General features: G+C 45.0%; 1 protein-coding gene across 1 annotated transcript in view; it reads right to left on the bottom strand.

Moving 5' to 3' along the window:
* LOC145347069 (unconventional myosin-Id-like) overlaps nucleotides 1-15,563 on the bottom strand; it is a 125,368-nt gene that overhangs the window by 38,136 nt on the left and 71,669 nt on the right. Inside the window, exons 14-16 of the mRNA XM_080194975.1 lie at nucleotides 11,206-11,338; nucleotides 8,681-8,847; nucleotides 2,464-2,671 (exon numbers count right to left, since the gene is read on the bottom strand). Coding sequence (XP_080051101.1) covers nucleotides 2,464-2,671; nucleotides 8,681-8,847; nucleotides 11,206-11,338 — 508 coding nt within the window. The remainder of the gene's footprint in view (nucleotides 1-2,463; nucleotides 2,672-8,680; nucleotides 8,848-11,205; nucleotides 11,339-15,563) is intronic.

Genomic DNA, 15,563 nt, shown 5'->3' with positions numbered 1-15,563 from the left:
GAGGAACAGGTCTGTGGCACTAGATCCCCCTCCCCATTAATCACTGGTTGGTGCAGCATCTACAGAACCAAATGATTCTTCACTGAGACTGATATCAAATGTGAGAGGTTTTCGGCATGCACTGGAAATATAGACTTTGAAACAATAAGGGACTTGATGCTGTTCTACCCAGTAACTTTATTTTTCAGACGTTAAACCAGGTCTACGTCTTAAAAGGGAAATGTAATCTGTTGAATGTTTCTTGAACAACAGGGTTGTAAATGAGGCATTGCGTATACACACCTCAGGCCTGATAACTTTAGCAGCATTAAGAGAGTGTTGCATTGTCAGAAGCGCCATATTTCACGTGAGATGTTAAACTGAGGTCACCTCTTCCTGCTCTGATTGATTGGAAAGATCCCGCAGCATTTGAAGAAGACTATTCAAGTCCAGTGTCCTCAATATTTCCCACATTACAAGTACCTCATTGGCTGTGACGCACTTTGGGTGTCCTGACAGAATATAAATGCATTTTTCCCCCTACCGGAAATAATTTGCTTCCATTACCCAAGTCAATTCCTTTTATGAAATTGAGAACATTCAATTCAATCACCTCACAATCACCCCATTTTCAAAAAAACAGTGCCAATGTTGATGGATATTAAAGTTTCAAGCAAAGTGATCAAGAAGGCGAATGGGATGCTGGCCTTTATAGTGAGGGGGATAGAATATAAAAGCAGGGAGGTCTTGCTGCAACTGTACAGGGCACTGGTGAGGCTGCAGCTGGTATACTGTGTGCAGTTTTGGTCGCCGCACTTGCACGAGGATATATTGGCCTTGGAGGGAGTGCAGAGGAGGTTCACTAGGCTGATACCGGAGATGAGGGGGCTGGACTATGAAGAGAGGCTAAATAGACTGAGTCTGTACTCACTGGAGTTTAGAAGGATGAGGAGGGATCCTATAGAGACGTATAAGAGAATGAAGGGGATGGATAGGGTAGAGGCAGAGAGATTCTTCCCGCTCAGAAAGGACAGCAGGACTAGAGGGCACAGCCTCAAGATAAGGGGGGAGCAGTTTAGAATGGAGTTGAGGAGGAACTTCTTCACTCAAAGGGTGGTGAATCTCTGGAATTCTCTGCCCGTTGAAGTGGTGGAGGCTACCTCGCTAAATATATTTAAGTCACGGGTAGATAGGTTTTTGACAGACAAGAGAATTAAGGGTTATGGGGAGAAAGCAGGAAAGTGGAACTGATCCACTTCAGATCAGCCATGATCTTATTGAATGGCGGGGCAGGCTCAAAAGGCTAGATGGCCTACTCCTGCTCCTTTTTCTTATGTTCTTAAACCTTGTCAGAATGAAGCACTTCTAGCCAGGAACAGCAAAGCTCCTGCTGTTCTTTATATCAAACCCAAGAAAAATGTTGCCTACTGTACCAACGTGCACTTTTTCCTATTTCCCACAGCTATGTGCTTTCTCTCCAGAGAGCTTCTCTCTGGGCAGAAAGTGGGAAAGTGGAACTGACCCACTTCAGATCAGCCATGATCTTATTGAATGGCGGGGCAGGCTCGAAGGGCTAGATGGCCTACTCCTGCTCCTATTTCTTATGTTATTATGTTTGAATGTGCTGTTTGGTGTATCAGGTTGAGATTGGCAGTGCTCTGTTATGGACACTTCTGTGCTGCAACCCCACAACCAAAATGGGACAAACCCAACTCACAGAACATCTTTACAGCCAACAAATAGAAAGAAAGAAATTGCATTATTGTAGCATCTCTAATCACCTCTGGACCTCCCAAAGTGCTTTACAGCCAAAGAAATATGTTGTGAATTGGAGCCATTATTGTAATGGACAAACAGTGGCCAATTTGCAGGGAGCAAGTTATTGCAAACAGCAATGAAAGAATCTGCTTTAGTGATGCTGGTTGAGGGAAAATATGAAACAGGATGTCAGTGAGTATCATAGAATATGTATAGTGCAAAAGGAGACCATTCAGCCCATCAAGTCTGCACCGATTCTCTGACGAAGCATTCTACCCAGGCTCTATCCCCAAAATCCCACTTATTTATCTCACTAATCCCCCTAGCCTACATATCTTTGGACATTAGTAGGCAATTTAGCTTGGCCAATCCACCTAACCTGCAGGTCTTTGGACTGTGGGAGGAAACTGGAACAACTAGAGGAAATCCACAAGGATAACGTGCAAACTCCACACAGACTGTCACTTAAGGCAGGAATCAAACTCAGGTCCCTGGAGCTGTGAAAACCTGGGTCTCTGACACTGTGAGACAGCGGTGCTAACCACTGTGCCACCGTATCGTGGGATCTGTCAGTGATGCCCTTGTCCCATGAATGAATTAAAAAGACTAAGTTTTCCATTGCCTGGGCAAGAGCTGGCATAGACAAGGAATGCCAAATGGCCTCTATATTATAAAACTCAACAGTTTATTATTTATTAGATCACTCCAATCTAATCTAAACTTTACCTTTTGCAGGAAGAGCACAATGAAAGGAATTGTTCCTGCTCGGACCGACTCCAGTCCAAACAATGTCTGCGGTGTCCGAATGAATAGTTTTGTCTTTCCATAGGCAACATCCTGCTGGAAACCTTGTTGGTCTATAATAATACGGGTGGCTTCCTGGTCTGTTGTCATGAGATGGTTGGGCCAAGTGTACTCGCAAATCATCTTATACCTGAAATGCATTTTGAAATGATATATATATACTAAAGCATATTCAATCAATCAACATAGCTGTGAGAACATACGTTTCTAAATAGTGCAAAGCATCTTCATTATAGGGAGCACAAATTTAATGTCATTGTTGGAAAGGTTAGTGGGGATTTGAGGTAAGGATAGTAAGGATTTGAAACTCACTGCCTTGTAGGTTGGTAGGGGCAAAAATCCTCATCACATTTATGCAGTTGAAATGGATATGCAGTTGAAATGTCATAACCTACCAGGATATGGACAAGAGCTGGAAAGTGGGTTGAAGCAGGATAACTCTTTCCCCAGTCAGCAAGGATAAATGGGCCGAATAACCTCCTTCAGTGTCATAATTTTTTAAGACTCTATGATGTGGCTGGTGATGAAGGATTGCAGTCTTTCTGTGGAGAACCCAGTAACCCTGTACATTGAGCTAGGCAGAATTCTATTACTGATTAACCAGGCAGCCACATTCACTCATGGAATGCAGAAGGGGTAGCTTTGTCACTCCTGTTTCTCTCAGCTTCAGGGAAGTGTCTATGGATGTTGGGCTACCTGCTCCTCTAGAAGGCATTTAAGAATGTTCCACACAGGATTATATCAGCATAAATGGCAGCATGTAGAACTGGAACTTATCTCATAATATGGGTTGAAAATTTATTACGAGTTAAGAAAGAATAGAGATAGATGGTTGTTTTCCAATTGATGGCTTGTGATGAATAGACTTGTGATGGAGCCAAAGCTTTTCATCACATTTATTTTACTGGCTTGGGGGAAGAAGTAGAGAGTTATAGACTCAAATTTGCAGATGTCATTAAATTAGAATCACGGTAAGTTAAATAAATGATAGCACAGCATTATAAAGAGACATGGACAGACTAAATGAATGGGGAAAACTCTGGTAGATGAGTTCAAAGCAGAGAAGAGGTCCTGAGAAAGACTAATTGGAAAGGGTAATAATATCAGCAAATGTTGGAGATACTCAACAGTTCTGACAGCATCCGAAACAAAGTTAATATTTCAGGCCAAAAACATTCCTTCAAAACTGAGGATATATAGAGATGTCTTTTTCCTAGGCAGTCTCTCGGGATTGAGGATGGCTTGCTTCCACTCCAGTTGATTGGACTTTGAAATGATTGATAAGACCAGTGCATGATCTGCCACGTTATCAATTGCAGGCCAGGTGGTGTTTGAGGAATTGGGTAGATATGTTGTTTGGACCATCTGTGCATTGACTTCACCACTGCATGTTCCATTAAGTGCCTCGATGTATTCAGCACCTTCTAAAGAGCCTTCTCCATTTTGGTCAGTCAGAAGTCAGAATCTCCCATGAATGAGTTAGTGGGAATGTTGGATCTCTTCATAGATGCTTTGAAGGCATCCCTAAAACATTTCTATTGTTCTCTTGAGGCAGTTCTGTGTAGAACATTTGTTTTAGTAATCTGGTATCAGGTATATGAACACAGTAGAGCTGGCTTTGAGTGATTAGTGCTTGGGTGCTGGGCATGTTGGCTTGGGAGAGGTTGCTTCTGTTGCATAATCTGTCTTACTACTGGTGGTGGTACTTGTGTGTTTTGTCATTTGTCGTGCAGTGAAGATCATGGCTGGAACTCTCTGACCTCACCCCTGGCTGGGATTCTCCCATTCCACTGCAGCGAATGGTGATTTGGCTGAGTGCCGAATTCTCCATTCTCGCTGGCAGCGATGTGTATGACATCGGATAATTCCAGCCCCTGTCTGTTGTACCTGTCGATGAGTGAGGACTGCACTGCAACTCTGGAAAGGGTTTCTTGGCCACTGGAAGGAGACAATTGAGGAGGATCACTGCAATGAACATTCTTGTGGCTGACAGCAGAGAGACTCTTCTGTAGTTGACACTATCAGCCTATCTACCTTCTTGAATACAGTTATGATCACAGTGTCCTTGAGATGCCCTGGCATTCATTCTTCCCAGATTGTGCAGCTGCACCAGGAGGGTAAGTCTGCCACATTTCAATAATGATTCCATCTGCTCCAAGGGCTTTGTAGTTTTTCAACTGTTGAATGACATTTTCAGCTTTGCTCTGGGCCGAGGGTGCATTGAGACTAAGCCTGACATGAAATTTTATATATTCTTTCTGGCGATGTAAATGTAGCTGATGGGCCTGTATTTTCTTCCCATATCATAACTGTCCTTGCAAAGGTGGTGGTGAATTGCATTCTTGAACCCCTGCAGTCCATGTTGTGTAGGTATACACACCATGTTGTCGATGGGATAAAGATAACTGATAACTGAAGAAAGACAAAAATGTAACAGACTAAGCAAAAGAAAGTGGGGAAGTGGGGAGGAAGAACGCCTACAAGATATACTGCAGAAAATCACCAAGGCTCTTTCAAAAGGACCTTCCCAAATCTGCAACTTCTACCACCTAGAATTAGGACAAGGGCAGCAGACACAAGGGGACAACACCATCTGCAAGTTCCCCTTCAAGCCACACACCATCCTGACTTGGAACTAAATCGCCATTCCTTCACAATTGATGGGTCAAAGTCCTGGAAAACCCTATCAATACAGTGGGCATACCTACACCACATGCACTGCATCAGTTCAAGAAGGTGCATTACCATCTCCTTCTCAAGGGATAGTAGGGTTGGGCAATAAATATTGGTCTGGTCAGCGAAATGCACAAAAAAAGATTTAAAAATAGGAAAGGACTGTGATGGACTGAAGAGAAGGAGAGATTAACTGAGAAAAGATTTCACAATACAAAAGACAAAGGGAGTGATAATAAAGAAGCAAAGGATCTGCTCAGAGCAAGTGTGAATGGCAGAATAATGAATAGCTCTATCCAAAAGCAATAAACATGAAAATGATTAAGATTGGTGCATGCCAAAAGACCAAACAGAAACAAAATAGGGACAGAGTTTACAGTCTGAAATTGTTGAACTCAGTGTTGAGTTTGGGAGGCTGTAAAGGTAGTAAGGGCGTGGAATGCCCTGCCTGCAGCAGTTGTGGACTCGCCAACTTTAAGGGCGTTCAAATGGTCAGTGGATAGGCATATGGATAACATTGGAATAGTTTAGGTTAGAGGGTCATTAGATTGGTTCCACTGGTTGGTGCAACATCGAGGGCCGAAGGGCCTGTACTGCGCTATAATGTTCTATATATTCTATATTCTATAAAGTGTCTCAGCAGAAATGAGCTACAGTCCTTTGAGGTTGCATTGAGCACCATTGGAAGAGCGTAGCTCAGAGGTGTCAGCATGAGGCTGGAGAATTAACATGGTAGGTAAGCAGAAGTGTGGGGTCATGCTTATGGAATGAATGGTGGTGTTCTGAAAAATGGTCACCCAAAGCGCATTTGATGTCCCCGGTGTAAAGGTGAACATAATGTGAGCAGTGGATATGGTATACTAAATTGAAAGAAGTACACATAAACTGTTGTCTCACCTGGAAGGAGATACACTGGGGGGGAGAGGGGAGATGTGTTTGGTGATGGCATCACGCTGGAGGAGGTGGGAATGGCAGAAGATGGTTGATTGGATTTGGAGGCCAGTATAGTGAAAGGTGAGGGCAAAATGGATCCCTATTACAGTTGTGAAAGGGTTGGGAAGGTGAGGGTACAGAAGTGTAAGAAAGGACTGGACACAGTGGAGGGCCCTGTCATCCACTGTGGTGAATCTCTGGTGGAGGAAAAAGGAATCAGATGCACTGTTGTGGGCATCATTGGACCAGATGCAATGAAGACAGAGAAACTGGGAGAATGCAATGGAGACCATAACACAGGAAGCAGGGCATGAGGAATTTGGGTGGGATGATTGATACTAAATATACAAGATGAAAGAAGCAATTTTGAGAAGCTCCATGGTTGTAGATACCAGCTTCATCACAGGAAGATTAGGAGCAGGAATAGACTATTCAACCTTCTCTGCTGTTCAGTTATTTGATTTTAATTTAATCTGCACCAGAGCTCCATGCACTTATCTTTGCTCCATTATCCCTTTGTACCCTTACCAAACAAAAAATTGTTTCTTAGTCTTGAGAAAGCTGTAATTGACCATGCCCCCAGAGCCTTCATGTGGAAGTTTCACATTTTGATGACCTTTGTGAAAAAATGATTTCCTGATCTCAATCCTGAATGATCTTGTTCTAGCTTTAAGCTGATGTCCTCTTGTTCTTGATTTTCCACCAAAAGAATTTAGTTTCTTCCTGGAGGTCCCCAAATCTCAGCTCTGCAAACTTGCACCTCAGCTCTATATACAGGCAGGACATCAAGTGTGTCCTCCATATTCACAAATAGAAGCCTCACAAGTGGAGGTACCTTCCTCAATTGTTTGCTTTCGGATGATATTCAGCATGGTATGTTAGGCCTCAGCATACATCGCAATATGATAAGCAGTATGGTAGCACAGTTGTTAGCACTGCTGCCTCACAACACCAGGGACTCGGGTTCAATTCCTGGCTTGGGTCACTGTCTGTGTGGAGTCAGAATGTTCTCCTCATGTCTGCATGGGTTTCCTCCGGGTGCTCTGGTCTCCTCCACAGTCCGAGAGATGTGCTGGTTAGGTGCATTGGCCATGCTAAATTCTTCCTTAGTGTACCTGAACAGGCGCTGGACTGTGGCGACTAGGGGTTTTTCACAGTAACTGCATTGCAATGTTAATGTAAGCCTACTTATGACACCAGTAAATAATCTTAATAAATAAACTTACATATATAAAAGAAACTACTGTCCATGCTGAAATCTGAAACCAAAAGAGAAAATGCTGGAAAATCTCAGCAGGTCTGGCAGCTCTGGAAGGAGAGGAATGTGCTGACGTTTCGAGTCTAGATGACCAGCTGAAAACTTTGACAAAGGGTCATCTGGTCTCGAAATGTCAGCTCTTTTCTCTCCTTACAGATGTTGCCTGACCTGCTGAGATTCTTCAGCATTTTCTCTTTTGGAAACATATATATGAAAGGTTGGTGTGTATTTGCTATACACACAACTTGGAAATGAAGAACAGCACAGCACAGGAAATGATTATGGAATGAGGGTGGAACACGTTTATGGAGAGATTTGGAAGATGAGGACTTTAAGATCAAATATGTTGGTAAACAGGAAGTGTGAAGAGGTGATTGGGTACAGGAATTATGGTTATAAGGAAGTGACATAGCAAATGGTGCTTATAAACAAAGTGGTGTGTGTAACTGAATGGGATTGAAATAAGAGATCTCTGTCTTATTGACATGAGTTGGCCAGATGGATGATTTCTATTAATTCCATGTGAATTGAGTTTATGTTTTTTGCAGGTGGTGGGTACTTACTGTGGATTCACTTGTGTTCCTACAAGTAGGAACAAACTGAAGCTGTGATGGCTGGATTAGGAGATATGAATCTCTGAAAATAAAAGCTCATACGGTTGTGTGGATTGGCTCCAGTTTTATTCTTCATCACCTGGCTTTTTGAAATAGGACAATCTCTGCCCTGCTCAGGTAGGGCCGAGATACGACTAAACCAGCAAGCTGCAAAGCTCCCTACGTGACAACACTTCAAAAGTACCTATATTGGCATGTACTGTAAGCCATGAGTTAAGTTCTTTATTTCATTTGTAAGGTATTGACACTAATTCGGCATATTGACCTTTATCTATAAAACCTCATAGGGTTTCCTTCAACTAGCATCACAGCCCAAAGACAGATTCATCACTCTACTGCGTAGAACTAGAACTGGAACTGTGGATTCAGGGGAGGCGATGGCCTAGTGGTATTATCGCTAGACTATTAATCCAGAAACTCAGCTAATTTTCTGGGGACCCCGGTTCGCATCCTACCCTGGCAGTTGACAGAATTGGAATTCAATAAATAATATCTAGAATTAAGAATCTATTGATGACCATGTAACCATTGTCGAGTGTCGGAAAAACCCATCTGATTCACCAATGTCCTTTAGGGAAGAAATCTGCTGTCCTTGCTTGGTCTAACCTATGTGTGACTGCAGAACCACAGCAATGTTGTGATATACCAGAATTAAACCTACCTCAGCAGGAAGCGCTCATACGGCTGCCGGTAAGCGAATCCGGCTCGCCGCACGCGTACGTTTTCCAACAGTCCCAAATATTCCACCTGGTGTTTGCAGCGTTCATAGTCAAAGATTACAGGAGACTTCTGGTCGTTGGGCTTGATGCATCGTACATAGTAGGGTTCCTGCAAAGGGATAAGAGGCCATACCATATTAGAATATCATTGCAATGATTGCTGCTGACATGTATGACCAACTTAGAAGAGCAAACCTAATTCATCTATCATCCCAATCCCTCTCTTGGTAAGAATTTCAGTAGGTCAAGCCATCTTCATTGTAGAAAATCTGAATAAACGAAATCCTTTCCTATTCCCTCTCATTATATAAGACCCATTGGATAAAACTGTTAACTTTCATTGTCTAGAATCCGAGTACGTGAAGAGCATTACCAGTCACTCACATCCTAATAGATAAAACTCCATTCTGCTCTATTCATTGTACACAATCCAAATGGATCAAAATGTTTCCTACTCACCTCCATGATCACTAACGGATAAAACTGCTTTCCATTGAAGCTATAATACAGAATCCTAGTTGACCACAACTGTCTGTGCAGTGTCTGCACATTCTCCCTGTGTTTGCGTGGATTCCTCCGGGTGCTCCGGTTTCCTCCCACAGTCCAAAGATGTGCGGGGTAGGTAGATTGGTCATGTTAAATTGTCTGTTAGTGTCAGGGGGACTAGCTAGGGTAAATGCACGGGGTTATGGGGATAGAGCCTGGGTGGGATTGTGGACAGTACAGTCAGTGGGCTGAATGGCCTCCCTCTGCACTGTCAGATTCTAAGTCTATGTCTATATCCTTCCACCTCTAGACCAATTAACACCAGAAAGACCACAAACCGCCAAAAATATAACAATGCTCTTTTCTTTCATGCTAATAAGTGCAAAAGTTGAGAAGCCTGGGCAGTTTACATGTTTGCATTTCCTCACCCCATTTCCTGTACAATGGTGCACCCTCTTTTAAAATAAATTTTGCTGGTCTTTACTGTCTCCTCACATGGAAATAAAACATAAACTGGAATGGGACAAAAAAAGGCTATTTGGTCAATTAGCTAACTCTTTCCAAAGTCCATGTAAATCTAGACTGTTTTGCACTGCCTTAACTGCTAGATCAAGGATGTCACTGAAAGGCTGCAGAATATCCCAATGAGGAAGGAGGAAAGCTGGTATTATTACCAATGATATAGAAAGAGAGTGATGAGCTACTTCAGGGCAACATTAGGGAAGAAATTAATAAGCAAGATCTCAAATGTAGTAATTTCCGGACAATTCCTGGTGCCATGCATACAAGAATAGGAGGATAGTGCAAGTCAATGCGTAGTTGGGGAGATGGTGAAGGAGAGGGAGGGCATTCGAGCTGATTCTGGGGAAGGGAGAACTGCACAAGCCAGATGAACCACACTTGAACAGTTTGCAACACATTTTATCAGGGGAAGTTTGCTAGTGACGTTGGAAAGGAATTTAACTAACTTGGCAAGGGAACGGAAACTTGATGCATGGATTTAGAATGGAGAGTAGGGCAGGGATGGATAGTTCCTTCTGGCCAACACTGTCACAAGGGGCTGAATGGGCTCCTTCCGCACTGTAACTTTCTACGATTCTATAATTCTATGATTGTGTGTGCATGAGACATGTGAATTAGTTATTTGTGAGTGAGATTCGAGAATGAACTTGTGTTTGAATGAACGTATGGGCCACACTTCCATATGAATGAGCTGGGCTGCGAATGCCTGCAATCAGGTTTTGCTTGGATGGTAATGACTGCCAGTATCCTAACCTTGACTAAGCACTCCTTGGGGTCAGCAATTGGCCAAAGGGCAGTTAAAATTGTACCGTAACCTGGAACTGCAACAGTGTGGTGGTTATGGGTTACAGTTCCTTCAGAGAGTCCAAGTTCCTGCAGCAACATTCTCCCTTGCAAACATGTTCGAGTCTGGAGCTGTGGACATTAATCGTAGAAGCTCCAAGGGTCCTTTCCATCACATGGCTGACCAGGAATTTCCCCCACTTTAGCTGCCATTAGCATGTGTTGAAAGGAGTTACAAATTGATGCTCCACAAGACTGGCCATGTTACAAACGCACCTTCCTTGGTTATCAAGTCATGAGGTGGGACTTTGAATACAGAGCATCTGGCTCAGAGGCAGGAGCACTTCCCACAGCACCAGAAAACCTCTTGCAGCATGGAATGGGTGGGGAAATATTTGAAGTAGCGAACAATAAAGGAACTGAGCTCTGAACATTGAAGATAATTTGTAATCACTGTAATCATAATGTGTGAAGTGTGGTTGGATAGAGATAGATTCAACGGAGGTATTCAAGAGGGAATTGGATTATTATCTGAAAAGGAAGAATGTTCAGGGAAGAAGGTAGGTGAAAGGCACAAATGCATTGCTGCTTTGGAGAGATGGCAAACACATGACAGGCCGAATGGCCTCCTTCTGTGCTGTAACAATTCTGTGATTCAGTGGTAGTCTCTCTTTACCTTACATTCCAGATTAACAACAAGTGCAATCATGGAGCTTCTGAAGAGGGTTGCAGCAGTTAGAGGTCGTTTTGTGACTTCTGTGATACTCAGTTTCCCTTCTGGCCACATGTCTTTCAACACAGGGTTCGAACTAGAAACGAAAGAAAACACATTTCAGTCATTTACACTACAGATTCTTCACCAACTAAGGCTGGCTATGTAAGGACAAGGAGTGTGGGGTGTCACAGTTTTATAGTGATGTAAAGGTACAAATCACTTATAAAGAAATGGGTAAACATGATGTGGGTTAATTTATTGAGTTTAGGCAGACATTAAACTACTAGTGCAGCATATGTTAGGTAAAGAACACATCTCCTGTTACTCTTCCTGACCTCGTTAATATCAATTAAGGAGCAATTAAGAGCCCCCTACATGTATGAGTAATATTTCCATTTCTACATGCTGCAAATGTCCTTTGCTCAATGGAGGTGACAGTTCATAGAATCATATCATAGAATCATAGAATCTACAGTGCAGAAGGAGGCCATTAGGCCCATCGAGGCCGCACTGACAACAATGTGGGTTGTCTGCTGATCACCCGGTTCATGATTACAGAGTGGTACCTCTGCACACATGGGGAACAATTCTGAGATTGAAGTCTGGTTGAAATTTGATTGTGTATTTTCAACGCTAGCTATGGGTGCCATTTTGGTCCTGAAATAGCTTTCATGCACAATTCTGGTTCAGGCCATCTTGAAGGATAATTTTTGTCTAGGTTTTCAGTGCAAGTGCTGGGAGGGGACATTGGAAGGATTCCGGTTCAGCAGATCATGATGTCAGCCAGCTTGTAAAACTGACTTGCCATTTTTTCATCTGAATACTCCTATTCAATCCATATCCACCCAAGCTCCTCGAGAAGCAATTCTCTGATTTCAACCAAAGCAAGGAACAGTGTGCAAGACATCTACAGTTCAGTAAGGAAGAGCTTACTGAAATAGATTTACAACTGTAACTGCAGCCTTGCAATGTCCAACTGATGTGTGACCACACTCAGTGCATCATGCTTGTCCATCATCCCGGTAACAGTCATAATCCCTTTATTCTGCGCCAGTCACCATGAGAAACTAGAGGCTGGCCACTGGGCAATGTGGGCTGTCTGCTGTCCACCCAGTTCTCTATACCCTAGATATGACTGGAATCTTACATTCAGCATTCTCTTCTCTATGAAATTTGCTCTGCGCTTGGTATAGCGCAAGAAACAATACTTTTCACTGTGTGTTAATACATGTGACAATAATAAATCAAATCAAATAATGACAATACTGTGCTACCTCTGCACACATAGGGAATAGCTTATATAACAAGGGCCATGGTGCCAGACAAAGCATCATTAAGCAGATCACTGGAATGCCGAATTAATCTTCCAGGAGCACTTGCAGTCCTCCCGAGATTTACCTGACAATTGCTCACAATTTGCTGCCTCCTGCACAATCTTGCCAGCATGGTGGAACAGCCTTTGCTGCCAGATAGACTGTGATCAGCTGAGGAGGAGAAGGTAGGAAAGGAGGAGGAGAAGAAAAGGGAAAGCAGGAGCAGGAAAGGTGGATGCAACAAACACATCCCCCTTCTGGCCAGTCTGTTCATGATCGACCCTGACTGTGGAAGGAATGAAAGTAAACCCAGTTCACCATTCACCAACAGTCCCATACCTCATCTTATCACCCACAATTCATTATTCACTAACTATCCCCATTTCGTATCTTAAAAACATCAATTCACCATTCACTAACCGTCACATACCTTATCTAAACCTCAATTCACTATTCACTAACTCTCCCCATACCTTAACTTCAATTCACCATCACTAACTGACCCATATCTTACCTTAAAAACGACAATTCACCATTCACTGTCACAAATTTTATATTAACATTAATCCACTATTCACTAACTGTCCCATACCTTATCTTACCTTAACCTCAATCCACTATTTACTAACTGTCCCCATACCTTATCTGATCAACCTCAATTCACCATTCACTAACCGTCCCGTACCTTATCTTTTCTCTGTTACTGATTATCACAATTTACTCTTAGCCACTGTGCTGAAATATAAATTGCTACAAAACAGAATTCCAAACAATCTTTATGAATTAATACCCTATAGTCCACCAATGTGCCCTCCCCGACTAGCTGCCTTCCATGTATGTTAGCCTGTCCTAGTGATCTTGAGTATTGCTACCCCAGATGCTGCTAGTCAGCTGCTTACTTTGACTCAGGGTGATTAACTTGCAGGATGATTCTGAGTAGCTCTGGGCCTTGAAGGCCTGGCTTTGGCCTTTTCAGTGTATATGGCAGCAGACTGGATAGCAGGCTGACAGGCAAAGCAAGGGCACTGGAGGAGTTGCAATGGCAGGAGAACAAACACTGTCATCTTGAGAGAGTAGATCCACTGTCAATCCGCTGGGGTGGAACCTGGGCAATCCTGACAATGTGATGGAGAACACCCAGTGAGACCTTGCAGGCCCCTTTGAATAATGGAACCCTGCAAGATCCTTTGACATTGGGACCTACAGCCATAATGACAGCAATGAATTTGTGCACAACAAGCTGAGTTTGAGCTACAGACATTGTATCATGGTTAGGTCCAGAGATGTGTTGGTGGTGTTGGCCATCAGTGGCACACTGGAAAGCACTTGATCTGAGCTTTGCAAAAAGCTAAGTGCAAAGTTACTTTGGACTCTTCCGTAATCTTTGACGTTGCACATGGGCTTGCTGGTAGGCCAGTCTAGGTATTGCACATTTCTGCTTGTAGACCCATCAGTCTTTTTTGTACCGATGTACCTATGGCTTCCTATCTGAATTGTCTGCACTGCCACCAGTGCCTTCTGTCAAGCAGATATTCATCATTTTTCCCTTTGCCCTGGCGGAAGGTCCCTTGTGTCTGGTGTGAACCACTTGCTGATACAATCTCTAAGCTCTCCTCCAAAGTACTGTCAGTATCTGAACTGGTGGCTGTGAGAGTCAGAGCGAGTGATGGTGTTGCCTCATTAGCCTCCTCTGCCCTTCCCTCTTCGTGTCCCTACACACCAGCTTGGCTAGCTGGCCGTTCATCTCTCTGAAAGGATAAAGGCACAAGGGTAAGGTTGTGGTGAGTTGTGCAGGGGAAGGCGAGAGCAGCATCTGTAGTTTGGAAATCAGAAGAGGTTTTGGTATGAGAGGCAACAGGGATGTGAGAAGGAGGATCAGTTATGCTGATGGTCTTAGCCTTGCATTGGTCATGACCTCGGTCACAGTTGTTCCAATTATGGTTCGTGCCCTCGCTTCATGTTAGCGGCTGGTTAGATGCTGCTTCCACCAGTTGTGGGATGATGTGCCTGTCATGACTGAATAGCTGGCAATGTGCATGACGTATGTGTGAGGCTTTCAGCAATGCTAGGTACATGAGGGTGAGGTGAAGCTCTGAAAGTGAAGTACGAATGGTTGGTAGAAACTTTTGTCAGTGAGTGAAGGTGGGATAATAAATGGAGTGGCGAAGGTGGGACGGTGAACGGAGCGGCGAAGGTGGGACGGCGAACGGAGCGGCGAAGGTGGGACGGCGAACGGAGCGGCGAAGGTGGGACGGCGAACGGAGCGGCGAAGGTGGGACGGCGAAGGTGGGACGGCGAAGGTGGGACGGCGAACGGAGCGGCGAAGGTGGGACGGCGAACGGAGCGGCGAAGGTGGGACGGCGAACGGAGCGGCGAAGGTGGGACGGCGAACGGAGCGGCGAAGGTGGGACGGCGAACGGAGCGGCGAAGGTGGGACGGCGAAGGTGGGACGGCGAAGGTGGGACGGCGAACGGAGCGGCGAAGGTGGGACGGCGAACGGAGCGGCGAAGGTGGGACGGCGAACGGAGCGGCGAAGGTGGGACGGCGAACGGAGCGGCGAAGGTGGGACGGCGAACGGAGCGGCGAAGGTGGGACGGCGAACGGAGCGGCGAAGGTGGGACGGCGAACGGAGCGGCGAAGGTGGGACGGCGAAGGTGGGGCGGCGAAGGTGGGACGGCGAAGGTGGGACGGCGAAGGGAGCGGCGAAGGGAGCGGCGAAGGGAGCGGCGAAGGCGGGACGGCGAAGGGACGGCGAAGGCGGGACGGCGAAGGCGGGACGGCGAAGGGACGGCAAAGGTGGGACGGCGAAGGGAGCGGCGAAGGCGGGACGGCGAAGGCGGGACGGCGAAGGGAGCGGCGAAGGCGGGACGGCGAAGGCGGGACGGCGAAGGGAGCGGCGAAGGCAGGACGGCGAAGGGAGCGGCGAAGGTGGGACGGCGAACGGAGCGGCGAAGGCGGGACGGCGAAGGGAGCGGCGAAGGCGGGACGGCGAAGGGAGCGGCGAAG

The sequence above is a fragment of the Carcharhinus amblyrhynchos genome, chromosome 8, assembly GCF_965287045.1.
Source record: "Carcharhinus amblyrhynchos chromosome 8, sCarAmb.v2.hapA, whole genome shotgun sequence".
Lineage (NCBI taxonomy): Eukaryota > Metazoa > Chordata > Chondrichthyes > Carcharhiniformes > Carcharhinidae > Carcharhinus > Carcharhinus amblyrhynchos.
Note: the sequence above shows the minus strand (reverse complement) of the source record. Positions and strands in the feature narration are given on the sequence as shown.